Here is a 26,108-nt window from a genome sequence, read left to right as displayed (position 1 = left end):
TTCCATATGTACGAATGTAGGATCTTTACTACACGGCAAGATTGTCTGTAATCTTCTCACTGGTGGCCTGTGTTTGTGGACTTGTTTTATCCACACGCGGATAAGGTTATATCGAGTAGTGTCTGTTTCTTCTCCCATAATTTAGGGGACCATCTCTGAGATTTCCAGCCCTAGATCTTGTTGTCAGGACCGACACGTGGCACCACTTTAGATCCACACGTGTCTTGTAAAAGGTAATAGTTAGCAGGTCGTCGCTTCTATCTTTTGGGCCATCAGCCTGAATCCATATTAAAAGACTCCATAACTGTTGAGCCCAGTCTTGATATATGTGGATCAGTGATTATTGTAATAGCCCTGCAACGATTCTTATCGGTCAATTCATCATGTTGGAGTCAGTGTTGTTGCTTCTGACGGAACCTCTTCAATTTCCTTCAACAGACAAGTGAAATTATGTCACGGTCAAGAAGGTACTCCCCCAATCCAGACTTCTCTAGAATCCAATACACTCTTCTGTACGTATCCTATAAACCTCTCTTGCTTCTAAACCCCCCGTGCCCATTCTTCCAGAACAGAGTTCATTCGATCGTGTGATCATGGCTACTGCAGCGCAGCTTCACTGCCCATTCCAGCAGTCAGGAAACAGAACCCCTTTTCTGGGACTAAAGAGGATCAAGCAGAACCCTCTTATATCTATTAATTTTCACAGAAAATGTAATAGGCGATATAGGCCTTTCCGAGTAGTGAATGAGAAGGTGGTCGGAATCGATCTGGGCACCACCAATTCGGCCGTGGCGGCCATGGAAGGCGGCCAGCCGACCATCGTGACCAACGTCGAGGGGCAGCGGACCACGCCGTCTGTGGTGGCGTACACGAAGTCCGGCGACAGGCTCGTCGGCCAGATCGCAAAGAGACAGGCTGTCGTGAACCCTGAGAACACCTTCTTCTCCGTGAAGAGGTTCATCGGGAGAAAGATGAACGAGGTCGACGAGGAGTCCAAGCAGGTTTCTTACAAAGTGGTGAGGGACGAGATTGGGAATGTCAAGCTGGAGTGTCCTGCTACAGGGAAGTTGTTTGCCCCTGAGGAGATCTCTGCTCAGGTATGCTCTCTTCTCCATCATTTACCCTTCTTTTGTTTCTGTAATTTTCTGTAGATGTATATATGTGTATGTCTGTGTGTTCAGGTGTTGAGGAAGCTTGTGGACGATGCGTCCAAGTTTCTAAATGATAAGGTGACCAAAGCCGTGATTACAGTACCGGCCTATTTTAATGACTCCCAGAGAACTGCTACAAAAGATGCTGGACGTATAGCTGGTTTGGATGTTCTTCGAATTATCAATGAGCCAACAGCTGCTTCTTTGGCTTATGGGTTTGAAAAGAAGAATAATGAAACCATCCTAGTTTTTGATCTAGGAGGGGGCACATTCGACGTATCAGGTACATTGGCTGAACCATTATTGATGATATGTTATGAATCTCTAATCTCTGTTGTGGATGTTGTGCTTGGTGGAGGTTTAAGCCTTTGGCAAGAATGAGTTTGTGATGGTTGTGTATTTCTTAGCTTAGTTAAGATGTGATGGTGTTTCTGAATGCTTGCAGTTCTTGAGGTTGGGGATGGAGTTTTTGAGGTGCTTTCCACCTCCGGGGATACACATCTTGGGGGTGATGATTTTGACAAGGTAGGAAGCTATCTTTATAAGGCTTCTTGCTTGATCATCTTTACCATAGTGATGCTTATAATAGCGTTTTGGACAACAGAGGATCGTGGATTGGCTTGCAGACACCTTCAAGAAAGATGAAGGTATTGATCTTCTTAAAGACAAGCAGGCTCTCCAACGGCTCACTGAGGCTGCTGAGAAGGCGAAGATTGAATTGTCGTCTCTGTCCCAAACTAGCATAAGGTGTGTTGTCTGAAATTCGAAGTGGTTTATTTGTTTACAAATTGATTATGATTTCACTGTTTTATGTTTTGCTTGCAGTTTACCCTTCATAACTGCTACTTCTGATGGTCCAAAACATATCGACACAACGTTGACAAGGGCTAGATTTGAAGATCTATGCTTTGATCTATTAGACAGGTACATTTGTTGATCCTCATATTTGCAGTTCCTTATACATCAGCTGAACTCTTCCCTTTTTCACAGGCTTAAAACACCTGTAGAAACTGCTTTAAAAGATGCAAATCTTTCCATCAAGGAAATAGATGAAGTAATTTTGGTTGGGGGTTCAACCCGCATACCTGCTGTCCAAGAGCTTGTCCGGAAGATGACTGGGAAAGACCCTAATGTCACCGTTAATCCGGATGAGGTTGTTGCACTTGGGGCTGCAGTTCAGGTATGATACACTTCCGATAATTCGCTTCAAGTTGGATTATCTTCCTGCTTATATTCGATTGAGAAGTTTGAGTTATTACATTATACTTTAGGCGGGTGTTCTGGCCGGTGATGTTAGTGACATTGTGCTCTTGGACGTTACACCGTTGTCGCTCGGTTTGGAAACTCTGGGTGGCGTGATGACAAAAATCATACCAAGGAATACAACATTACCAACTTCTAAGTCGGAGGTCTTCTCAACAGCAGCCGATGGCCAGACAAGTGTGGAGATCAATGTATTGCAAGGAGAAAGAGAATTCGTGAAAGACAACAAGTCCCTGGGAAGTTTCCGTCTGGACGGCATCCCACCAGCTCCCCGAGGTGTGCCCCAGATTGAGGTGAAGTTTGACATTGACGCCAATGGGATCCTTTCTGTGACAGCTGTCGACAAAGGAACTGGAAAGAAGCAAGACATCACCATAACCGGTGCCAGCACATTGCCCTCAGATGAGGTACATAGATGCATTTCAACTCATCTCACTTAGGCATTTGCTACTTCTCAATGCACTGATACCATCAACTGTGGTTGAAACAAAAATGTTCAGGTGGATAGGATGGTTAAAGATGCTGAAAGATATGCGAAGGAGGACAAGGAGAAAAGGGATGCGATCGACACTAAGAACCAAGCGGAGTCAGTCATATATCAGACTGAGAAACAATTGAAAGAGCTGGGAGACAAAGTTCCTGCTGCTGTGAAGGACAAGGTGGATAGTAAATTGAAGGAGCTTAAAGATACCGTTTCAGGTGGAACTACTCAAGCCATCAAGGATGCCATTGCCGCGCTTAACCAAGAAGTCATGCAGCTTGGACAATCACTATACAGCCAACCTGGAGCTACAGGTACTGATCCTGCCAGTGATGCCTCTTCGGAATCGAGTTCCACTGGTAAAACGTCATCGGATGGTGATGGAGAAGTTATTGATGCAGACTTCAGCGAAAGCAACTGAATATCCAAGTAGATGTGTACAGAAGTAAACCCTTTTGACTTTAAGGAGAAGTGATCTTTGTTTTGATAGATAAGCAGTCGACAGTACAGGAGTTGAGGAGAGTTGTGTCGACTAAGTACCGACTAATGTAATAAAATCTTATTTCTATGAAGTTTTGTGATTCACAAATGACGATTTGGTTCCATAAAGTGATGTTTCTACCCTGCTTTGCAATCTATTCTCATGTTAGTTGCAATCTACTTCAACAGGTATCCTTTTTGGTTTTTGCATTGTATTATAACTCCTTAATTGTTATTCATATCTATGATATGCAGCAGGTGGATTGTATATGAAGTTCTTGAAGCAACAGAAGCCATACATTCAGAAAAATAGTAAGGACAGAATAAGATGATGGTTAAAAAGGTCGATCGATTTACAGTCCAAATACGCGCATGAAAGCCTTAAAGAACTTGCCTTTCTTCTTCAGATACCTGTTCTCAGTAGGGAATTTGGGATCATCATCATCCATCTGCCTGTGGATTCTGGAATAGCCTTGAGACACAGAAGATGATCTTTTGATGGGCAATGACTTCTCTTGTTCAGGTGTCACCTTCTGCTCAAGACGAGCAGGTGGATCAGAACATGGAGAGTAAACCGAACATTTTTGGCTGAGGATGATCCCAAAAACCTCGCCAGTGCCATCCTCCGGTATCGAGCTATGCTGAGCAGCAATCTTTGCTGCATTAAACTTGGAGTTGGAGAGGAACTTCGAGGTTTGATGCTGGAAAGTGAGATCAGCAAAGTCCACAGATTTGGATCTTGCAGTGCTATGCTTTGTGATTCTTGTGTATCCATTCATCCTGGTTCTGGAGAACGGCGAACGGATCTGGTCTAGAGGTGGAAGAAGGGCTGAAAATTCTTGGAAGAGCAAAGGCGAGCTCGTCTCAATGACAAAGGAGTTGGTGATGCTAATAGGAGGGAAAGACATGGTGCTGTACCCTCTAAGAGGGGTAATAGGAGAGTGAGACACTACTTGTGGTATGGAGCAAGACCAGAGTTACTTGTACGATGGGGCATCGATCTCTACGATAAATATATGCATCAACAGGGCGCGGCACAGGACAGAACAGGGTGAAGAAGTAAAGCAGGGGGGAATAAGCTGTAAGAAGTTTTGGAAGATTGTGGTGTAATGTCATGGCTGTGGTGGTGATGGCCACATTGTCCGGCATGTGGTGTGTTTTTTCTGGGATGATTGGGGAAAAACATGGGGTGTTCCTGTAAGGGGTTAAGGCATATTTGTTTAGATTGGTAGCATCAGATGTGACATGAGCTCTGACTCATTGAAAACACCTTGGTTTAGATCACCTTTTTTCTGTTATCTCTTGTCTTTGTCTTTGTCTTTGTCCTTTGGCTGCCATGAAAAGATTTATTGGAATCTTTTTTCATGTTGCTACAACAGCAAGCATTAACAACAGGTAATGACTGCTGTCTTAGTTTAGATTAGTTTATGTAATAAATAAGGTTCAGCTGTGTTATCATCGCAAGATTTGTCCTATCTTGCAAGAAAGTTTTTAACCTAGTCTCTTTATAAACAGGTTTGGGAGAATTGAAACAAGGCACCATGCATTGCAGTAGCTTGGGAGGACTGATGATGCGCAGAAGAGTAAGAAGATCGAGGCAAACCGGAGCCGAGCGGCGGTGGCGAATGCTAATTGAATTTCTTCAGATGGAATATGCTGCAAGGCAGGGTAGAACAGGACATGAAGCTGTCTCAACACAGCTAGAAATTGGGGATGTAAGTCAGATGACGAGGCTTTCGCAAGATTTGCTCTCGGAGATTTTGGTCCGGGTGCCGGGCGAGACCCTTTTCCAGGTGCAGTTTTCTTGCAAGAAATGGTATGGTTTGATCAACAGCTCTGTTTTCGTAAGATGTCAAGCCCAGCAATGCGACAAGGTTCTGCTATCTCAAAACGTAACTCTCTTAGAACCTATCTCGAATCCTCTTTATAACGATGATGATGGTGGTGAGTGTAAGTCTTTCTTCCATTATTTGGATTTGGGTGATGGGACTGATGGTTTTATGGAGTCGGGCGTGGTCGAAGTGGGGGATGTCAAAGCAAGCTGCGATGGTTTGGTTCTTGCCACGATGGGCAAGGGCGAGGGCTTGATACTCATGAACCCTGTGACTAGAAAGCATACGGTGCTGCCATTAGGTACAGATGCCGTATTTCATGGCTACGGTATTGCATTCTGTAAAGAGGCAAAAACGTACAAGGTGGCTCACTTGTTTCATGAAAAAACGGGGCACCGTGGATGTGAGATACTTAGCATGTCTACAAGAAAATGGACTAGAATAGATGTACCCCATGGGCTATTGATGTACACCAGACATATGGTATCTATTGAAGGGTCATTGTATTGGACACCTAGGAAGTACAGTAGTGACTTCTTTGTTGTGATGAATATGGAGGATGAGAAGTTTGATACCAAGAAACTTCCGGTTGTTTGTGTTTTCAAAGATCGACTAATTGAGATTGGTGGGAGACTTGGATTTGTATCCGGGACAAGGCTTGGTGTACTGCAAGTTTGGATTATGGCCGAGGAAGGAGGAATGAATGAGCTGTGGAGACATTGTTATAGCATCAATGTGAGTAGTGTCGGGCATCCTTTGCCTCTTTGTAGCACGAAAAATGGGAAAGAGATAGTTTTGGAAAGTACAACCCGCTGTCTGTATCTTACAAACTTGGACACAGGCGAGATCAAGCAGGTTCGATCAAGAACTGTGAACCCCGAATGGTCGGGAGATATGGACAGTAACTATATTCCTCACAGGAACACCCTAGCATCGTGGGATGATCATATCGGAAACTACAGGTATCAGGAAACCATTTCTGTTGATTTAGTAGAATCCGGAGATCAGCAATCGGAGACTTCGCGGACTCATCGACCTCAGAAGCTCCAAAGAAACATATAGGTTCTTATAGACACTGCAAACAGCCTAATTCAATTGTATTTGGGGGCCTATTGCTAAGCTGCAGCTACATTGTTGTTCTTGCTTTCTCACCATCATGATATTGTACAATAATAATGTTTATCTACTTTCCACTCTAAAGTACTATATCATCAAATTAACTCTCTTCTTTTTCAAATGATCAAGAACACTAAATTTCGTGCCAGTAAAGAAAGTGATCCAACTTAAGGGTATTCCTAAGATATCATTAGTTTCAAGTTTCGCTTACAAAGAACCCTAAATAGTAAAGAGAACTAAAAAGATTAAACATCAAGTAAAGCCAAAGCATTACAAAATATTATCAATATCCATTACTCACAAATGTATTGTGTGCTGACTCTCCCTATGATCATAAATGTAATTCCGCGAGATAATTAAGGTATATCAAGATAAGATACCGGGCTTTGAGTTCTTAGTAGCGATGGCTATTCAGTTGCCAAGATTTCTTCTTCCAACATCTGCTGGCAATGCATTTCAGGTATTAGCATGTGTGTAACAAAATCTAATTTTTTTTCCTGCACCAAGAGATATCGTTCTAACACAAAATTCAAGGCACCTGACCCAAACTATTTACTTCAACCACCAATAAATAAGCTTACATCTATGGTCATGTATTCTCTAACGGTATCAAATCTGCTCCAATGCCATCTTAATTAAGTCAAGTAATCAGAATTATGTCCAATTCTTTGCCATATGCTCATAATCAGAAAATGCCTACAACTAGTAATTTCATTCAATCATATGAACTCAAAGATTTTCAAATGTATTAAGAGTATAGCTCAAAGATTGTCAAGAATGCAAGATACAATTTCAAAGCAACAGGTGAACAAACATCAAGCCAAATTCCCAATTTCTGTACATCTTATAGTCGGGTTAACAACACATCTGGTGAGACCTCATAGAAGACAATCAGGTAAAGTTTTATCATTCTTGTTTTTCTATTCTGTTTTTTATGATGTTGTGGAAGAGGACGTTGGTAACATTCACCTCTCTTAAAGTATCTTCTCTAAAAAATTTCTGATATTTCTAAGTTACTCAGCAAATGTCAACTGTGATCAGGGAAGCTAAATAGGAAAGCCACAGATTGAAGTTAGTCATCTCACAAATGAAAGATTAACCAGCGCAAGAACTTCCACTGAAACTCGTAATTCATGGAAAACAGAATACCATAATAGTGCTTTATGAACTCAATAGCTACAAAATGATACATATATACAAAAACCTACAATTTTGCAACTTGGTGCAATCAATATATGGGGAACTTCAAGCAAGTTACAAATCAAGAAAAGAGAGAGACACAGAGAGAGAGATAAGTCCTAGAAATTCTCTCCCTAACAGATTCAAGATTTCATCATCTGCAAATTTTTGTTACCGGAACTCGAAATCCAACGATTTAACCCCAAGACAAATGAAAGAGAAAAGTGCGTGCGTGAGCGTGTGTTCATGTGCGTAAACCCTAGAAATCATTCACAATCGTTCACGAACGACTGTGTTGAATGAATCAATCAACGATTCATCCTCTATGTCAACAATTTCCATGATTTTCATGGTTGTGTTCCCTCGCATCACCATTATCTCTCTCATCATTACCGTGATCGTGATCGTGATGGCAATCGCCCTCCTCATCGGAGTCGTCCTCGTCAAAAGGCTTCTCCTTGTGATAAATACAGCATTTCTTCGAGCTCTTCTTATTCATAAACTCGTTGTCCACGGTGCCTTTCTTCCAAGTCACCTTCTTCTTCGGAGGCTTCAATTTCAACACCAGCGAATCCCTAATCTGCGGCGTCTGTTGCTCCGACGTCGATGCCGCCTCAACCGTTATCGTAGTCGTCGTCGTAGAAGAAGACGGAATCGCCGGTCTGGTTGATGTCGGTCTCGCCATCTTCGTCAATTAGAGAGGAATTTGACGCGCTCCTATTTATAGGGCCCAAAAAAAAAAAGGAATTGTCGTTTTACGCCTATTTCTCTGCGTTTTGGCCTGCACAGTACCAATACAATTCTTTATAACAAATAAACCATATCTTCCCTACAGAGCATCCTCATCATCGTCTTCTCTGGAAACTTGAAGCTGCTGCAAGCAAGGCTCTGCATCGATCAACATCTTCACCACTTCCTTCATATTAGGCCTCAGATTCGGAAGCTTCGACGAGCAAAGCATGGCAATTCTCAACACCTTCACCATATCATCTTGAACTGCTTCACAAACAATCTCAGGATCAAGAACTTTTACTACATTCTCCCTGTTATCTAAATGAGTCGAAACCCAATACACAATGTCCTTCCCTTCCCCATAATCCTCCTCGATCGATCTCCTTCCCGTCACCAGCTCCAGCAGCACCACCCCGAAGCTGTACACGTCGCATTTCTCTGTTATCTTGATCGAATAGGCCATCTCTGCATTGATCATGGACAAAAATGAATCCACTTCAGTAATGTAAACACACATTGCATGTTCTTAAATCAAATTTAAGATATTCAGTATTAACCAGGTGCTATATATCCATAAGTTCCGGCGAAACAGCTCATCTCCGACGCCGAACACGACACTTCATCGGCGACTTTAGCCACGCCAAAGTCGGCGACTTTAGCCTCATAATCGTCATCCAGCAATATGTTTGTCGACTTGATGTCTCTGTGGATGATCGTCGGGCTGCAGTCGTTGTGCAAGTAGGCGATTCCTTTTGCAGCACCGACGGCAATGTTGTACCTTCGATGCCAGTCGAGCTCTATCCGGCCATCCTTGATGTGTCTATCGAGTGCCTCCCGGAGATTACCGTTTGCCATGTGCTCAAACACCAAAAAATTCGATCCTTCTTTGTGTAGACAAGCATAAAGTTTCAGAATATTTCTGTGTCTAATCTTGCCAAGAATCTCCATTTCTGCTGTCATGAGCTTCCCTCCATTCCCCTTCCATAGCTGCTTCACTGCAACGGTCCCGGCGCCCATCTTCGAGTCTAGTCGATACACTTTCCCGGTGCTTCCACTTCCGATCAAGTTGGCCTCAGCAAGATGACAAATTTCATCCACATTGAACTCAACTTTTTGGAAGCTTTCGAGCTTCCAGTTCGAGGTTATAAATTTAGCTTTCCTACTACGTGCGTTCGCTTCTTGGTTTTGCTTGAAGCTCCGGTAGCTGATGAAAAGTAAGCCGCACAAGATCACCACGAGCGCGACTAGAATGACGCAGAACATAGCTAGTTTGCTTTTGAGGAAATTCTTGTGGCTGTTTCTTCCATCACATATTGGCAGCCCTGAGTTCCCATACTTTCTACTGCTTTCGCCGTCGATGCAGAGGCCTTTGTTTCCTGAAAATGCTCTATCGGCAGCCCATGTTAGAAGATATGGCGGAATGCTCCCGGACAGCTCGTTATCAGACAGATCAACTGATGATAGCTTCAGCCTGTCGAAACTTCTTGGAACTGGTCCTCTGAGCATGTTTCTTGACAGGTTCAGGGAATTCAATGAGGCCATCTTGGAGAAGCTGCTGGGAATGGTTCCAGTCAGGGAATTCGACGCAAGATTTAAGTCGGCCAGGCGAGGACAGCTCGCCAATTCAGAAGGTATCGATCCAGTAAACGCGTTCGCCTCCAAATGCAAGGACCATATCTGCTTTAAACCTCCAAGTTCTGATGGAATTCTTCCTGAGAATCTGTTGTTATCCAAGTAAATCCTCTCCAGCTGTTCAAGCTTCCCAATTTCCTTCGGCAATGCCCCCGAAAACCTGTTGTTTGACAGCATGATCTCGCTCAAATGAAGCGAAGCTCCAATGCCTGGAGGCACTCCTCCGGCGAAATCATTGTCTCTGAAATCCATCACCTGAATGTTTGGAAGTGCCCAAACTCCATCCGGGACCGTACCCCCAAGCCGGTTCTGGTTGATCCTCAACCTCTGCAGAGGATAGCATTCACCATAAGTGTCCGGAAACTCCCCTGAGAAGTTGTTATCCAAGGCAAGTAATTTCTGTAAGTTCCCATTCTGGCACAGGTACTTCGGAAATGCACCGGTGAATTTGTTCTCCGATATGTCAATGCTATTCAACAGCGAAAATCTGCCAAGATTCTGTGGGAATTCTCCGGTGAAGCTGTTCCGGTAGATGGAGAAGCCGATGAGATGCTCCATTTCCTCAAAGGCTGCCGGGATTTCCCCCGAAAAGTTGTTGCTGAACAAATGAAACACAGTTAGTCTCTTCAAGCTTCCCATCTCAGGAGGGATTGTTCCGTGCATTCGGTTGTTGGATACATCGAATTCTTGCAGAAGTGTCAGCCTGGAAAGCTCTGGAGGAAGCTCACCAGTCAGATTGTTCTTATAAAGTTCAATCTTGAACAAGCTCTTCATCTTGCTTATCGAAGCCGGGAAGTTTCCAGAGATCCTGTTATTGCACATATCCAAAGTTCCAAGCTCCTCCAGTTCAAAGATCGATTCGGGGATTGCGCCGTGCAAGTTTGAGCCAGAAAGGTAAAGCCATTGCAGCTTCTTTAACCTGCCAATGCTGTCGGGGATTTCGCCCACGTCAAAGTTGTTGTTGCCAAGGCCTAACGAGATCAGGCCTGTCAAATCCCCAATCCATCCAGGGAATGCCCCGGAAAAGAAGTTGTCTGATAAATCAAGAATCTCCAAGTCGGACAACGTGGACAGATCAGGAATGGTTCCATTCAATTGGTTACCAGACAGATTCAGGACTTTGAGGTTCTTACACTGAATCAAGTCCCCTGGAAGGAATCCCGACAGCTGGTTTGCTGGCAACGCTAAGGAAGTGAGATCTTCCAGCGCAGAAAGTGATGGAGATATCACACCTGACAGGGACTTGTTGTCCAGTGAAATTTCAGTCACCAAACCTGTGTGTTGATCGCAGGTGACTCCATAGAATTGGCAGGGGGGATTCGACCCATTCCAGGATTCCAAGATGTTGGTTGGATCAATAAGGTGTGTCTTGAATTCCAGCAAGGCTTCTGTCTCCTGTGGTGAGCAATTGGATAATTGGGAAAACGATGACAAAATCAAGAAAATGGTCGTGATTTGGAGGGAGATGGATTCCAACTGTTTGACCATTCTTGCAAGGGTATGTAAATGTAAGAAAAGGGCAAAAGGGTCGTCTCTCTGTCTGTCTGTCTATTCACTGGAGAAGACAAACATTCAATCCATTCAGAATCTCCATTTTCACCATTGTTGCTCCAATCCCAAACTTAGCCACTAATTAAATATTTGCTTTGAATTGATCCTAGTGTGTATGTGCAAACCAACATGAACATACTTAGGATCTTTATCTTAACAGGACATTAGGAATGAATGCCTACAACTTTCAGCAGATCAAAAACACACACACATATGCATATATAATCAAAACAACTTACAAGTATAGGAGCAGAAAATCAAAAACCCTCAATTTGAGTCTGGTCTCAGTGTCAATATACCTCTAAGTAGGAGGCAGAAAGCTTTCTTTATTACCTCTTACAACCTGTGACATGTACAGTTTCAGACAAGTCCATTGAAGGGTCTTAAAGCAACGAATAAATCACAAGCTTCTCAGTGTAGGAAAAGGATGACAGCGATTTATGAAAATCAAATAACATAAAAGGGATTGGATAAGAGGGTCTTCCTCAGCCTCTCCTCTCATGCATTTTTAATTTTCTTTTGGCAAATGATGTTTGTTATAGTTGCACATATTATATAAATAGGAAATACAGTGTGTGTGTGTCTGAGATCATCTTTCAGTTAATGGGTTGAGAAAAATGACAAAAATAATCAAACAAACTATGGTCTTTTAATCCATTGTCAAGAATTGCACACCAAACTGCCAAAAAGCACTGTTAAAATAATCAAACAAACTATGGTCTTTTAATCCATTGTCAAGAATTGCACACCAAACTGCCAAAAAGCACTTAAACAGCAGGTGATGGATAATTAAATTAAGGTCCCACACTCCTTTCCCCTCTTCATTGCTAATGCATCCAATGATTTGATTCATTATGAATGATTTTATTATTATTATTTTTTCCTTTCATTTATTTATATTATTTTCAATTAAATGCAAAGTTTAACTTAAAATTTATTTAGTGCATGGGAGGTGGGCCCACCTACGACAGAAATGGCACCGCCATGGGACCGTAGCAGTGGACCGTGGGTCAACTCCCAATAATTTGTGCTGCGCAAATCAACGCCGTCCGATCACTTGCCACCACCACATCCAATAGAAATGTGACACGCGTCTGCTTATGAAAAAATTATATTTTAAGTTTAATACAGTATTTTTTAAAAAGTAAATACTATTACTCAAAATCTCCAAAAGTATTTAAAAGTAAGTCACAAAATAACACATGGTAACAAGCAAATTATGGAAATAATACAAAATTGCAATTGCGTCCCCGAGCTTCTGAATATTAGCATATTTTCGCTGCCGTGTAGATTGAAATCTCCGCCGTTCATTTGTCCTTGAACAGAGATTAAGGGCGTTTTCGTCATTTTAACTAACGGCGGCGATCTACCCGACTCCGACCCATTTCCCTCACGCACTCGAAACACGTTACTGAGTTTTGGTTTGGGAGCAAGGGCTGGCTGGCCTTTCTCAAATTAGGGCAAATAGCCATAACGAAACTGAATCATTAATAATCTCTTGCTATGGTTCTGCTTCAGATTAGCCCTAATAAGTTGTAGGTTTTACATTTTCGCCTCTGCCTGGGCTCGTATTTGTAGTCAATTTTGTGTTCGATTGGTCTCTGTTTATACACATGGTTGTATGTCTGTCTATACATAGTGTTTCGCATCTGTATAATTGACCTTTCAGATCCCACGTATTTGAAGTATCCATCTTTTGAAGAGGTAAATTGCTTTCCCCAATTCGCTCTTTTATAGTCCGGCCCAAATAGATTGCCAACTGAAATTCGTTCAGCTGTTTATAAATAATTCAATGTGCAAACTTATTTGCATTGTGGTTTCACTAAAATTGTATGTGTGCATTGATGAAATGGACGCTCTTTTGAATGTTGAGCTGTTTTTTAGCCGATTCCGAGTTACATTATTGCTTGTCATTTGATTGAATTTTTGGAAATCTAATTGGAATTCCTGGCCTGTTTTGAAGACCTTTTAGTGCAATTTTTTCGGTTTGATGGTGAAATATTTGGAAGTTTGGTTATTGCAGGATTTGCAAAATTTGGAGTTTTTGGATGCAGTTTGGAAATATTGGGATTTGGGTCGGTGGAAGATTCTGATGAAATATGGAATTTGAAAGAAGTGCCACTGGTTTTAAATTGGGATGCTGGTTTACATGAATGACACAAATGGCTGGCCAAGGTTTTTCTGCTGTATCCGATGCTCATGCAATTGTTGCATTGACTAGCGACATTGCTGAAAATGCACTTACACCAGTCTCTAGCACGAATGCAGTTGATTCTTTGGCTAACCACACTCTAGCAATTGGACAAGAGTTTCCAGATGTTGATACTTGTAGGAGGACGCTCAAGGATATAGCTATAGCTTTGCATTTTGAGCTTCGGATAGTGAAATCTGATAGGAGTAGATTTATAGCTAAATGTTCTAAAGAAGGCTGCCCATGGCGAGTCCATGTTGCGAAATGCCCGGGAGTTCCCACATTTACTATTAGAACGCTACATGGAGACCACACTTGTGAAGGTGTCCAGAGTCTTCATCATCAACAGGCATCTGTTGGTTGGGTTGCACGATCTGTGGAAGCACGTGTGAGGGATAATCCACGTTATAAGCCCAAGGAAATTTTGCAAGATATTCAAGATAAACATGGGGTTGTTGTATCTTATATGCAGGCTTGGCGGGGGAAGGAGCGTAGCATGGCTGCTTTACACGGAACTTACGAGGAAGGTTTTAAGCTTCTCCCTGCATACTGTGAACAGATTAAGAAGACAAATCCAGGAAGCATTTCAAATGTGGTGGCCACAGGGCAGGAAAATTCATTTCAAAGATTATTTGTTTCATATGGTGCTGCAATTTATGGATTCATAAAAGCTTGCCGGCCGCTTCTAGAACTGGATAGGGTTCATCTCAAAGGGAAGTACCTAGGAACAATGTTTTGTGCTGCTGCTGTTGATGCTGATGATGCCCTGTTTCCATTGGCAATAGCTGTTGTTGATGTTGAGAGCGATGAGAACTGGATGTGGTTCATTTCAGAACTCCGGAAGCTTCTTGGAGTAAACACTGACAATGTGCCCCAGCTAACGGTACTTTCTGAGAGAACAGAGGGTATGGTGCAAGCAGTTGAAACTCATTTTCCCACTGCGTTTCATGGATTTTGCTTGCGTTATGTCAGTGAAAATTTCCGTGATACATTTAGGAACTCAAAGTTGGTGAATATTTTCTGGAATGCTGTTTATGCCCTCACGACAGCTGAATTTGAAAGTAAAATCTCCGAGATGGTGCAGATAGACCGGGATGTCTTACCTTGGTTTCACCATTTCAATCCGCAGCTATGGGCTGTGGCATACTTTGAAGGGGTACGGTATGGTCATTTCACATTGACCGTTGCAGAACTGCTGTATAATTGGGCACTGGAGTGTCATGAGCTTCCTATTGTACAGATGATGGAGCATATACGCCACCAGTTAACAATTTGGTTCAATGATCGCAGAAGTATAGGCACTCAATTAACCTCAATTCTCGTTCCATCTGCTGAGAAGCAGATTGGGGAAGCTATTGCTGATGCTCGCTGCTACAAGGTACTACGCGCAAATGAAGTTGAGTTTGAAATTGTGTCAACAGAACGGACAAACATTGTAGACATAAGGACTCGAATCTGCTCATGTCGCCGCTGGCAAATCTATGGTCTGCCGTGTGCACATGCTGCTGCTGCACTTATATCTTGTGGGCAAAATGCTCATTTGTTCGCAGACCCTTGCTTCACTGTTCACAGCTACCGCGAAACCTACTCACAGATGATATACCCCATACCTGACAAAAGCCTCTGGAAGGAAACAGGCGAAGGAACAGAGGATGGAAGTACTAGAATTGATATCACTATCCGCCCCCCTAAAACTCGCAGGCCTCCCGGGAGGCCCAAAAAGAAGCTTCTCCGTATAGAGAGTTTAAAACGGCCTAAAAGAATTGTTCAATGTGGTCGATGCCATATGCTTGGGCATTCTCAAAAGAAATGCTCACTGCCAATGTGACCAATATTAAGTTCTTGTATGCTGCTTCTGTTGCCATGAAGTTTTTCTCGTCGCTTGTGTATTTTTGTTAGCTTCTTGAACATTTTGGGTTAGAATTCTTGACTGTAGAGGCATAGTCCAAACTGCCCTCATGTTGTTGTCTTTGTATTTATAGAATTTGTACAAGTTAGTCGAATTTTTAAACCTTTGCCCATTATTTGTTATCTTTTGGTTCACAGCATTATCTGTTTGTTGGTGAGCAATAACTTGATTAGCTGCTAAAAGCAAAAGCTTGTGTGTATAAATTGAATTTGTCAAGTCTTCTTCTACATCTGCTCTTGACAATACATAATAGGATGCAAAATTGACTAGTGAAGATGTACCCATTACAAGCCATCATTAAAAATCTCCAAGTTGTTACAAAGCTTCTGCATTTCTCCCATTTCTTCTGCTCACAGCTGCACAAAGCCGGCACGGCAAAGTATCCAGGCTCTCTGCACGAGTTTTCTTGTAGTTTCCCAGGACGCCACATCTCCTCCAAGCATGGTATTCGGCATAAGCAATGGGGTTATTAGCTAGGGACTTGACGTAAGAAGCTAGTTGACTGATCGAGCTGAACTGTGTTCCATCTATGATTGAATGAGGAGGTACAAAGTCCCAAACGTTCGGAGCGCCAAAGTATATAGGAACCGCTCCAGAATCCAGGGCGTAGAACACTTTCTCAGTCACATAGCTCTCAGTCATCGTGTTTTCAATTGCAAGGGCAAATTTATAATGTGACATGGCACAATGCAGATGATCCCACCATTTGGGCGTTTCTTTAGCATCCTTTATGCACTCGGGATACAGGGAAAGCGCCCGGTCCAGTCCACCAACATTGTTCATACACTTGCCAAATGAGTGGTGTGGCAACAAACTAAGTATCTTTTTTGCTAGTTGGTTTCTTTGAGGTAGACATCGGGATGAAGACCAATAAACAAGCGTGTCCTTGAATGAAGAAAATAAGATATATTTCAACACCCGATTAGATTAGCTTTAAGCATACCAATTTTTAATTAACTTACGCTATCTAAATAAGTAATGAAAAGGGACCAACATGAGCAAAGCTGGAAAGAGCACTTACATTGTTCTTTACAGGAGATATATGATAATTACGGTTGTTATGAAAAAGAGCACCAGCATAAGTGCAGTGGACATCATCTTTAGAATTGTAACTTATGAAAAGGTCCTCATAGCCTGATTTCTTCCTCCCGGCCTCAAGATCCATATATACACGAAGGGGATTGCCTTTCAATCTCTGTCAAAACACAAAGACAGAATCTTCTGTGATTAAGTGAATTGAAAAAGCTAACAGAGAGGATACAATTAGTGTGATGCCACCATACATACTTATTCACCAACAAAGAACAATTGAAAAACTCATCCGACAACAATCTTGTGATAAGTCCACTAATCAAACCCACAACTAAAATTCACACAAATGCAGAAAATCAAGATTCTGAGTTATCCTTGCAAATCATCAACTCATGGCTCCCACAAACAAAAACCTATGACAGACGGCAGAAGGCAGTTTTCCTTAAGGTCATAGATTACACTAAAATCTTAAGACAAGCCCATGACTTTTTTCAATTCACAACAATATTGGTCAAGTAATGCTCATTCCATCAAACTTGATACTGTAAATAGACTACACCAATGTGAATTGAAAGATGCGACATTGTTACATCAAGGAATGTGGCAGGAGTAACCGATTACCTTCAATGGAGGCGTCGTGGTTTCAAACAACAGGGCATCTGGCTTATCGGCAAGAACTGAAGATTTGGTCCATAAACAGGACAGGCCACAACTACAGCTATACATATTATCCATGTTATCAGGAATCCAAGTCCAACCTTTGACCAGAACACTGACATGGTCCATCTGCAGCTCGCCGCACCGGATTCCGTCCTCAGCATTCGGGAGAAATGAGGTGTTCGACCCGCTCGATGACAAACCTTTGTGCTTCTCCCGAAATTGGGCACATCCGACTTGAGCATCCCATTTTTTGTAAGCTTCGAATAAATCTTCGAAGGGCTCCGGCTCGGACGACTCCGACAGGGTCACGAATAGGCCATCCTGCGCCGTGTCTGCGGACGGGAATTCGAGAAAACTCGTCGTTAAGAAGAGAATGATTAGCGCAAACCCTAGCATGAGAGTGATTACGAATATGTTGATGGATTTCAGTTGCATAATGGTGAGGAAACCCAATTCCCGGCAAGAACCCTCAAACTCCCGTCCTCCTCCTCCTCATGAGAAGCTACTAGAGAAATCAGAGCTCCAAACTGCCGGTTGTTGGATCGGATCATTAGGAAGGGCCGTAGGGGGCATGTGGTACTGCTACTGCTGCGTAATGTACAACACCAAAGCGGCGAAATGTCAATTGTCGTCGGCTCGGAAAATGGAATAGCCCTAACGAACTTCAATTCAATAATTAGAGAAGACTGAAACAACATTAATTAATTAATTTAAATTTAATTGATTTTAGAATTTAGAGTTGTCAAATTTTAGACCAATTCTACTACCTGCGCACTACAAATTCAAGTTGAACACAAACATTTTCAGCAGAAAAACAAATGCATTCATTCAGCTTCTTATTGGTTATTGATGAAAGTTGTTTTTTTATGAGGACACGCTTTTCATGCATCCAAAAACACGATTTTAAATATATATCTTTCTTTATGAGTTAATTATCTTGAGAAACCTGTCTATAGAATATAGGATAGGAGCACAGAAGAGATGAGAGCTTAAAGAAAAGGACAAAAACACTGCATGCAATGCAATGCAATGCAATGATTGGGGAGAGAATGAATGAATGGATGATGCACAAATGCATTGCATTGGAGGGCGGAGAGAGAGAGAGAGAGAGAGAGAGAGAGAGAGGAATATGTAAATTAATTAGAGAAGAAGAGGTGAGAGTGACAGTGAGAGGGGGAGGGGGAATGGAGGCAGCCGTAGGGGAGGGTAGTGTGGTGGTGCAGAGGCAGAGAGTGGGTGATGAGTAAGTTTGATTCAAAGTATGATCGCCATGCCCATGTGCCTGCATGCAGCCTACCTATTATATCCATGGATATGATCCTGATCTTTCTAGTTGCCTCTATCCAGTTACAAATTAATACTTCAACAGCGTATGTACACAAAACACACACGTATCCATCTATCTATCTATGGCATCTTCCAGTCCGATCCGGGGTGCTGGGAGAGAGTTATTGCTAACTGGCTACCTATATATATCTATATGTGTAGTGGTAGTGGTGGGGTACAAGTGTAACCAACCCTATGTTGGCCTCTCGTCGATCTTCAATTCTCTGAGCTATATACCTATATATAAATATAAATATATATATGAATAAACTTGTGGATTGGATTGCATGCAATTTTAATTTTAATTTTGGGGATTGGAGTATGGCAGTCCGGCAAATACAAGTCTACCCACTGAATGCATGCCATGAGTGAGGCTGCTGCAGCAAATCTAGAAGCTCACTCACTCACTGACTGGCTGACACCATGTGCTGCACACACACACAAATAGTCAACCTCAATATCCATATATCTATCTAGAAGAACATGGTTTGAATGATGGCTTTCTTTCTATCTTTTAATTTCTTGTCGCCACTCATTCACTCGCATAATCCAAAATTGGATATGATATGATGCGAGTGAGAGTGAGTGTGAGTGTGAGTGTATATAAATGTCCGCAAAAGTGCTGCTGCTGCTGCTGCTGCTGTCCTTCATTTTTAGCTTGTAGCCAGCCAGCCATTCTTGTATGTCCATATAATGATGGCGAAGAAGAGAGCAGCTGCAGCAGGAGCAGGGGATGATGAAAATAATAAAGTAGCTCCCAGGGGGCATTTTGTGGTGTACGTGCACAATGAGATGAACAACCCCCCCTTGAAGAGACACATAGTGCCTACATCTTTGCTGAAGAATCCATTGTTTCAGCAGCTTCTGGACAAGGCTGCAGAGGAGTACGGCTTTGGCGACACCAGGATCATTCTTCCCTGCGATCACTCTACGTTTCTTACCATTCTTGCATCCATCCCCTCCAACTAGAAGAATAATATATATCCAGTTCTTCCTCTTCTTCTTCTTGCAATTTGTAACTATGTATGTATGTATGTATGTATGTATGTCGTCTCAGACAGACAATCTAGATACTAGATACTATATTCTAAATTAATTGTCTCATAATAATAATTACTACAATATACACATACATACATGGATGGATGGATTCTTGATTATCTATCCATATAATGGGGATCATCGGATCGGATGATGATGCCACTAATTTCTCCAAATCCCATTTCTAATTTAATTTTTCCCACTTACGTCATTACATGCATCTCAACCTCAATTAATTATATATATATTTTTCTGTAGAGTGCCCAGTCGTGACGGCAAATATATTCAGCAGGATGGCAATGTCTATCCTATATATGTCGCATTTATATCACACACAGCAGCACTTGTTTAATAAATTGATATATAGTAATTAAATTAATCAACTAATTAATACACGGTTCTAGGTAGCTATTACTTATCAATATCAATAAACACACACACCTTGACCTTGTCAACAAGTTGTTTGATTCATACGCTACATTAATTTGTTTTCAACAATATATACATACATATGGAATAATAATAATAATAATAATAATAATAATAAAACCTATTTTTGGGACATTCGAAACGAATAATACTGGTACTATAATATTGAATAGTTTTGTTTTGTCCACTTGGGCGACGTAATTATTATTATTATTATTATTATTATTATTATTATGCCGTCCCTTACATGGATTTTGCTGAGGTGGCATTACCGGCCGCTCCGGTAACCGCCCATTTTGAAATCCCACTATTTACGGATACTGTCTACATAGACAGATAACAATTGGGTTTAATAAAAAAAATGCACTAATTAAATTATTATTTCATCCAATATTTTATCAAAGATATATATGGATGGGTCTATTATATATATATTTAAAATAACATATTTATTGAATATTATAGTAATTTTTACAAGAATTGTTAATTTTATAATAGAACACTGAAACCAAGTACAAATCAAACAACTACTATTATAAGAATTATATATAGTTATTTGTTTTGTTACGTTAAAAGTTTTGGAAATGCTTCGTAAATTAGAACGTTCAATGAAATTGTTTGTTTCAATAACATTGTGAAATGTTTTATTCCATTTAATATAAGTTTTTGAATAACCAAATCAATTTAATTTAATGTGAGTAAATATGAATGGATGTATCATACAAAGATTACTAGGGTTTGTTTACCTATAAATACAATTCCAATGACAATACTATCTAACATCAACTATTCAGATCCCGGGATCTGTGATCCAACGTCCACTTACACCGTTGATATTTTTTTCTGGCTCTTTCCGGTGCGGAGGTCCCGTGTCTCATCTTGATTTTTTCACAGGAGGATTTTCTCATTTATTAACTGACGGTCGATATGCAGTGACCTCCATTTACTCTCTTTCTCTCTCACACAGACACTTCTTTGGTTGGTTGGTTGGTTGGTTGATTTTCTCAGAGAGTTTTTATAAATTGAGGCTCCGCCAGTGGGTAAGGTTTTTCCCTCTCTTCTCCATTTTTGTGACCATTTTCCTGTCTGTCTTGTTTACCGTCCGGCAATCTTGCCGTGTCCGCCCCAGCCGCTGGAACATTCTGCTATCAGTCCTCTCTCTCACTGGTTTACATCTCCAAGGTTAGTGTTTTCGCTCCCTTTCTCTGGTAGATGATTTGTGATGGAAGATTTTAGATCTGCTTTGTCTTAGGCTGATTGGAGCTTTTATACGTGGACCCACCCCTTTGAATCGTGATTCTTCCAATAGATTTTACGCTTACCATTTCAAATTTAGTGGTTTGCTTTGCCCCCTTTTCCCGCGGATCTTGACAAAACCTCACTGCTTTCTTCTAGGCTCCGTTTTGTTCTTTAATTTACGCAATGTGGCTCATTTGTTGTTTATTGAACTTTGGCCTGTAATAGGATTGCGCTCGATTCTTCCAATATTATGTGCCCTTTTAAAGATTGTTTTTTTTTTTTTTTTTTAGTTCTAAGAGCTTGATGTTCATAGTTTGAATGGTTGAGGAGGATTTTTTGATGGATGTCTTCAAGTGTAAAGCTTTTTGATTTGCTAAAGAAGACTGTAGAAAGTTTGTTCAACCAAACATAGTCAATGCTAAGCTTCTGTAGTTCGAAGTTTTCCTTGTGGAAAGATTATCGCATAGGGATAGCTCAGGTTGCCTCTCTGTATTTATTAATGGTTTTCTTGTATGTAAAGGGGTGTGGAATTTAAGGCAAGGTTGGACCTTTTGCTCTAGCTTCTTTTGGGAAGTCAGCTTTAGTATGCATTTTATACTGTATTTTATTTTGCCAAAGTTTCTTAAATACCTATTTCTATATTTGGTAACTTTTTCTTATGAAGATGAACACGGCGATACAATCAGCTACTAGCCTACTACTACTTGATTTTGTTGAGTTTTCATGGACTTAAGTTAGCATTTAAGCATGCCGAGTGTACTGTAGTAAGAGTGTTCATATTTCTTGTATTTTGTCTTTCAATGCATGCTCGTATCTGATGGTCTAATAGTGACTGTTTCTAGGTGACACGGACAATACGTGTTTTGGAAGTAGGATCCTAGTATGGACAATCTTAAGGTTATTATTGATGGTATGAAGGGGGGAATGGACATTACAAAAGAGGTTGGACTAAACAATGTAAATTCCCAATGTTCAATATCGGATATGGATGATTACGACCTCTCGAAGCTACTTGACAGGCCCAGATTGAATATCGAAAGGCAGAGATCGTTTGATGAGAGATCTCTTAGTGAGTTGTCAATTGGGTTGACGAGAGGTTTGGATAATTATGAGAGTGCATACTCGCCTGGACGGTCAATATTAGACACCCCTGCTTCGTCTGCTAGGAATTCTTTCGAGCCACATCCCATTGTTGCAGATGCTTGGGAAGCCCTCCGACGATCGTTGGTTCACTTTAGGGGCCAACCAGTTGGCACAATTGCTGCTTATGATCATGCTTCGGAAGAAGTCTTGAATTATGATCAGGTAAACTAATTGAAGCTGTTTTCGATTAATTTAATGTTTCAGTTTCCTTTGATACCTTGTTCATACCAATTGCAGGTTTTTGTTCGAGATTTTGTACCAAGTGCACTTGCCTTTCTAATGAATGGTGAGCCAGAAATAGTTAAAAATTTCCTTTTGAAGACCCTTCAACTTCAAGGATGGGAAAAGAGAATAGATAGATTCAAGCTTGGTGAAGGTGCTATGCCGGCTAGTTTCAAAGTACTTCATGATCCAGTTCGCAAGAGTGATACAATTATAGCTGATTTTGGTGAAAGTGCAATTGGAAGAGTTGCTCCAGTTGATTCTGGTTTCTGGTGGATAATTCTTCTCCGAGCATATACAAAGTCTACGGGAGACTTGTCTCTGTCTGAAACGCCTGAATGCCAAAAGGGGATGAGACTTATTCTGACTTTGTGTCTGTCTGAAGGCTTTGACACTTTTCCAACATTGCTGTGTGCTGATGGTTGCTCAATGATTGATCGCAGAATGGTAAGTACCCTTCTACTGAATCATGAAAAAAGATGATACTCATGGCTCTTCCAGATATTAAATTCTTCCGTCAATAAGACTAAGTTATACCTAAATGGTAGAAAGCACCTAGCTTTCTTTAATCGATAGGCAGAAAGTGACAATGTGGCTGCTTTTATTACAGTTTTGTTTGTGCTGTTGTTGGATAGTGTTAGTGTTTTTATGTTTATTTCAAGTCAACCCTTAAGAAATGAGGGGATCGTTGCTTTTGTCATCCCAGTGTTTTAGATCAACTGCAGTATACTAAAACTAAGTGAACAATGGTGCAGTAGATTGTTTCTTCTGGGATAAACTGACCATTTTCTATGAAATATAATATGACAGCCGGTGGGGGCTTAGTTTGAGAGAATTGAGAATCATAACATAGAAATCATAAAATTCTTTGAAAACCTTTTTTTCATCAAACACCAATCTGATTAAAAATACAAAATGGGATCATTTTATGAGCAGCTTTTATGGCTTTAGTATATAATGTACAACTATGTTCTTCGGGTTTCTTGGCAGTAGTTATTGACAATTGATTTGTTAGTGAGTTCATGAATAAATTTAGAAAATCTGATGCATACCTACTTGGAAGCTAGTTGAATCTGTACGGTTGCTTATCAAATTTCCATCAAACACATTGTTTTTGATCGACAGGGAATATATGGGTATCCAATTGAGATTCAGGCTCTATTCTTTATGGCTTTAAGATCAGCTCTGGTGATGTTGAAACACGATGCAGAAGGGAAAGAGTTCATCGAGAGGATTGTGAAGCGTTTGCATGCATTAAGTTATCATATGAGGAGCTATTTTTGGCTAGACTTTCAACAACTAAATGATATATACCGCTACAAGACTGAAGAATACTCTCATACTGCTGTGAACAAGTTTAACGTAATTCCTGATTCAATCCCCGATTGGGTGTTTGATTTTATGCCAATGCGTGGTGGCTATTTCATTGGAAATGTTAGTCCCGCGAGAATGGATTTCAGATGGTTTGCGTTGGGTAATTGTGTCGCCATATTGTCCTCTCTTGCCACTCCAGAGCAAGCTTCCGCAATTATGGATCTTTTTGAAGAACGGTGGGAGGAGCTCGTAGGCGAAATGCCTCTGAAAATATGTTATCCAGCAATCGAAAGCCACGAATGGCGAATTGTAACTGGATGTGATCCGAAGAACACAAGATGGAGCTATCACAATGGAGGATCTTGGCCAGGTTCATCCTTCGATCTCTCTTAGTTTTTCCCATGGAATGAAAGCAACTAACACGTATCATTCTCTAACTTTTCTTTATTTGCAGTCCTCCTATGGCTACTAACAGCGGCCTGCATCAAAACCGGTCGCCCACAGATTGCAAGACGAGCAATTGATCTTGCAGAGAGCAGATTGCTCAAAGACAGCTGGCCGGAATACTATGATGGGAAGTTAGGAAGATACATAGGCAAGCAAGCTAGGAAATACCAGACATGGTCGATTGCTGGATACCTCGTAGCAAAAATGATGCTGGAGGATCCTTCTCATTTGGGGATGATCTCACACGAAGAGGACAAGCAAATGAAGCCCGTCATCAAGAGATCCTCCTCATGGACCTGCTGACAAGACAGACAGTCCGTAAGCTATAGCAAGAAACAAAACCGAAGAAGGGAAATAAGAATGACGACGAAAACAACAAGAAGGTGAGACCGCCATTTTGTTTCGCGAAAACACAGCTATTTAATTTGGTGATTTCTGTTGTTTTCGGAGATGTTTTGATGAGTGAGCTCCGGTTTTGTGTAAATTAGTGTTTACTATGAATCTTCTGCGCGCTTCTTCTGAAAAATATAACAAAGACGCATCGATCATTATTCATTACCATGTTTAACTTACCTATCTGCTGCTGCTACTTACAGCTCTAACAAAGAACCATTTTCTGAAAAAAAGATCAACTTTGTGAATTCTTGTGGCTGTTGTGTGTATGTATGTGGGATATTTGAAAGGTGTGGTGCACCTGAGCTGAGTAGAGCTGTCCAAAAATATGGACTCATTTGCTGAACAGTACTTGTTTTTATCATTTGTCCTCTTTCAGCCTTCACATGTGTTCTTCAGTTGTACCTCTGTGCTGCTGCTTTCACGCCCCTCTTAATCTGTTATTACATTCTTAATCAAAAAGATCATTAATATGTAATGTAATAATAGAAGAATAACTCTGTTCTTCCATTTTTTTTTTTCAGTGGTTTGATATTTTAGTAATTATCATTATTATTATTGTTTGGTTTTCCATTTTCAGAGAGAAATGCTTCAAAATGAATGCTTTGATGCTAATTCGGACTCGGCAGTTTATCCACAAATATGGAGTCAATGGGAAATTCCTTTCTGTATCCAACATTTCTTGAATCTGAAACGAACCAGCGATGGGCCCTTTCAAAATCATCTACTGCTTTTGTTGATTTTTCTGGCTTTCATTTGGTCCATGTAATCAATCGTCGTTTGGAGCAATTTTCTTCTTCTGCCATTGATATTTTAAAAAGACAAACAAAGATGTCAAATATCAAATCAAGAGGATATATGAAAGTGGGAATTATTTTCCCAGAAAACAAAGAGCAACGTGTGTGGCTGTGAGAGCAAAACTGTTTGAGCTCATTCTTAGAGACTCCCGGGAGCGCAGATCCAGGTTGAATCCACACTGCACGCCATGCCATGAGTGGTGTGGATTCACTGCAGGATTTGAAGTCCTGGAACTTCCCCCAAAAATTAACCAATTTGTTTGAAGACAGCTAAACTGCACTGTACTCATTCCTTACAAGAAAGAAGAGACCCCACGAGTGGCCCTTCAGTTTCTGCTCTCTCACACACACACATGTGTGTGTCTGTGTATATATTTTCTGCTTTCTGACAGGTCCCCACATACCACCACCACTTGCCCCCCCCCCCCCCCCCCCTTCCCCTTTCTCTTATTTCTTCACCAATCCTGGGACCTGTTAGGATTCAGACAATATCAGACACAGCCAAGGGTGGATATCCATTTGGACTTGAACTCCAGGGACCTTCCAAG

The 26,108-nt window shown here is 41.2% G+C and overlaps 7 protein-coding genes and 1 long non-coding RNA gene across 11 annotated transcripts; 4 read left to right on the top strand and 4 right to left on the bottom strand.

The window, feature by feature from the left end:
- The first annotated feature begins 85 nt into the window (after positions 1–85).
- On the top strand, positions 86–3,487 carry LOC127256944 (stromal 70 kDa heat shock-related protein, chloroplastic-like). Of its 2 annotated transcripts, XM_051283179.1 has the most exons (9): positions 86–467; positions 568–1,097; positions 1,182–1,434; positions 1,597–1,676; positions 1,756–1,898; positions 1,977–2,075; positions 2,142–2,331; positions 2,423–2,821; positions 2,915–3,487. In XM_051283179.1, the coding sequence occupies exons 2-9, from the start codon at positions 594–596 to the stop codon at positions 3,314–3,316; spliced, it is 2,070 nt and encodes a 689-aa protein (XP_051139136.1). In that variant the 5' UTR covers positions 86–467; positions 568–593; the 3' UTR covers positions 3,317–3,487. The 2 variants fall into 2 exon arrangements, with proteins under 2 accessions (XP_051139136.1, XP_051139135.1); XM_051283178.1 differs by having other exon boundaries at positions 86–1,097.
- Positions 3,488–4,537: 1,050 nt separating this feature from the next.
- On the top strand, positions 4,538–6,481 carry LOC127256946 (probable F-box protein At5g47300). The gene is made up of 2 exons (XM_051283181.1): positions 4,538–4,770; positions 4,891–6,481. The coding sequence occupies exons 1-2, from the start codon at positions 4,740–4,742 to the stop codon at positions 6,267–6,269; spliced, it is 1,410 nt and encodes a 469-aa protein (XP_051139138.1). The 5' UTR covers positions 4,538–4,739; the 3' UTR covers positions 6,270–6,481.
- A 94-nt stretch (positions 6,482–6,575) lies between these two features.
- On the bottom strand, positions 6,576–8,195 carry LOC127256951 (protein phosphatase 1 regulatory subunit INH3-like). 2 transcript variants are annotated; one of them, XM_051283187.1, is made up of 2 exons: positions 7,896–8,195; positions 6,576–6,766 (listed from the first exon to the last, which is right to left on the bottom strand). In XM_051283187.1, exons 1-2 carry the CDS (start codon positions 8,185–8,187, stop codon positions 6,735–6,737), a joined length of 324 nt encoding a protein of 107 aa, XP_051139144.1. In that variant the 5' UTR covers positions 8,188–8,195; the 3' UTR covers positions 6,576–6,734. The 2 variants fall into 2 exon arrangements, with proteins under 2 accessions (XP_051139144.1, XP_051139145.1); XM_051283188.1 differs by having other exon boundaries at positions 6,576–6,763.
- A 129-nt stretch (positions 8,196–8,324) lies between these two features.
- On the bottom strand, positions 8,325–11,961 carry LOC127256943 (receptor protein-tyrosine kinase CEPR2-like). The gene is made up of 3 exons (XM_051283176.1): positions 11,657–11,961; positions 8,792–11,421; positions 8,325–8,699 (listed from the first exon to the last, which is right to left on the bottom strand). The coding sequence occupies exons 2-3, from the start codon at positions 11,352–11,354 to the stop codon at positions 8,332–8,334; spliced, it is 2,931 nt and encodes a 976-aa protein (XP_051139133.1). The 5' UTR covers positions 11,355–11,421; positions 11,657–11,961; the 3' UTR covers positions 8,325–8,331.
- Positions 11,962–12,791: 830 nt separating this feature from the next.
- On the top strand, positions 12,792–15,627 carry LOC127257179 (uncharacterized). The gene is made up of 2 exons (XM_051283548.1): positions 12,792–13,121; positions 13,441–15,627. Exon 2 carries the CDS (start codon positions 13,571–13,573, stop codon positions 15,434–15,436), a length of 1,866 nt encoding a protein of 621 aa, XP_051139505.1. The 5' UTR covers positions 12,792–13,121; positions 13,441–13,570; the 3' UTR covers positions 15,437–15,627.
- Positions 15,628–15,686: 59 nt separating this feature from the next.
- On the bottom strand, positions 15,687–17,873 carry LOC127257182 (alpha-(1,4)-fucosyltransferase). Its single transcript, XM_051283554.1, has 3 exons — positions 17,171–17,873; positions 16,539–16,712; positions 15,687–16,402 (listed from the first exon to the last, which is right to left on the bottom strand). Exons 1-3 carry the CDS (start codon positions 17,642–17,644, stop codon positions 15,833–15,835), a joined length of 1,218 nt encoding a protein of 405 aa, XP_051139511.1. The 5' UTR covers positions 17,645–17,873; the 3' UTR covers positions 15,687–15,832.
- Positions 17,874–20,928: 3,055 nt separating this feature from the next.
- On the top strand, positions 20,929–24,854 carry LOC127257180 (probable alkaline/neutral invertase D). Of its 2 annotated transcripts, none has more exons than XM_051283551.1 (5): positions 20,929–21,187; positions 22,074–22,549; positions 22,625–23,056; positions 23,735–24,293; positions 24,378–24,854. In XM_051283551.1, exons 2-5 carry the CDS (start codon positions 22,127–22,129, stop codon positions 24,671–24,673), a joined length of 1,710 nt encoding a protein of 569 aa, XP_051139508.1. In that variant the 5' UTR covers positions 20,929–21,187; positions 22,074–22,126; the 3' UTR covers positions 24,674–24,854. The 2 variants fall into 2 exon arrangements, with proteins under 2 accessions (XP_051139508.1, XP_051139506.1); XM_051283549.1 differs by having other exon boundaries at positions 20,930–21,187; positions 22,087–22,549.
- Positions 24,800–25,995, bottom strand: LOC127257184 (uncharacterized). Its single transcript, XR_007839948.1, has 2 exons — positions 25,065–25,995; positions 24,800–24,888 (listed from the first exon to the last, which is right to left on the bottom strand). It is a non-coding gene; the product is annotated as an uncharacterized LOC127257184 (long non-coding RNA).
- Positions 25,996–26,108: the final 113 nt, after the last annotated feature.

The sequence above is a fragment of the Andrographis paniculata genome, unplaced genomic scaffold, assembly GCF_009805555.1.
Source record: "Andrographis paniculata isolate CXL003 unplaced genomic scaffold, ASM980555v1 Contig57END, whole genome shotgun sequence".
NCBI lineage: Eukaryota > Viridiplantae > Streptophyta > Magnoliopsida > Lamiales > Acanthaceae > Andrographis > Andrographis paniculata.
Note: the sequence above shows the minus strand (reverse complement) of the source record. Positions and strands in the feature narration are given on the sequence as shown.

Excerpts from the sequence above, each read along its gene's own strand:
- LOC127256944 (XM_051283179.1), top strand. The coding sequence starts at position 594 with ATGGCTACTGCAGCGCAGCTTCACTGCCCATTCCAGCAGTCAGGAAAC. Across the intron at positions 1,677-1,755 it reads GGGGTGATGATTTTGACAAG|AGGATCGTGGATTGGCTTGC; the intron begins GTAGGAAGCTAT and ends TTTGGACAACAG. Across the intron at positions 2,076-2,141 it reads TGCTTTGATCTATTAGACAG|GCTTAAAACACCTGTAGAAA; the intron begins GTACATTTGTTG and ends CCTTTTTCACAG.
- LOC127256943 (XM_051283176.1), bottom strand. The coding sequence starts at position 11,354 with ATGGTCAAACAGTTGGAATCCATCTCCCTCCAAATCACGACCATTTTC. Across the intron at positions 8,700-8,791 it reads TTATGGATATATAGCACCTG|AGATGGCCTATTCGATCAAG; the intron begins GTTAATACTGAA and ends TGATCAATGCAG.
- LOC127256951 (XM_051283187.1), bottom strand. The coding sequence starts at position 8,187 with ATGGCGAGACCGACATCAACCAGACCGGCGATTCCGTCTTCTTCTACG. Across the intron at positions 6,767-7,895 it reads CCATCACGATCACGATCACG|CAGATGTTGGAAGAAGAAAT; the intron begins GTAATGATGAGA and ends ATGCATTGCCAG.
- LOC127256946 (XM_051283181.1), top strand. The coding sequence starts at position 4,740 with ATGTTGCTACAACAGCAAGCATTAACAACAG. Across the intron at positions 4,771-4,890 it reads ACAGCAAGCATTAACAACAG|GTTTGGGAGAATTGAAACAA; the intron begins GTAATGACTGCT and ends CTTTATAAACAG.
- LOC127257179 (XM_051283548.1), top strand. The coding sequence starts at position 13,571 with ATGACACAAATGGCTGGCCAAGGTTTTTCTGCTGTATCCGATGCTCAT.
- LOC127257182 (XM_051283554.1), bottom strand. The coding sequence starts at position 17,644 with ATGCAACTGAAATCCATCAACATATTCGTAATCACTCTCATGCTAGGG. Across the intron at positions 16,713-17,170 it reads CCACGACGCCTCCATTGAAG|AGATTGAAAGGCAATCCCCT; the intron begins GTAATCGGTTAC and ends GTGTTTTGACAG. Across the intron at positions 16,403-16,538 it reads TATCTCCTGTAAAGAACAAT|GACACGCTTGTTTATTGGTC; the intron begins GTAAGTGCTCTT and ends TCTTCATTCAAG.
- LOC127257180 (XM_051283551.1), top strand. The coding sequence starts at position 22,127 with ATGGACAATCTTAAGGTTATTATTGATGGTATGAAGGGGGGAATGGAC. Across the intron at positions 22,550-22,624 it reads AAGTCTTGAATTATGATCAG|GTTTTTGTTCGAGATTTTGT; the intron begins GTAAACTAATTG and ends TACCAATTGCAG. Across the intron at positions 23,057-23,734 it reads CAATGATTGATCGCAGAATG|GGAATATATGGGTATCCAAT; the intron begins GTAAGTACCCTT and ends TTTGATCGACAG.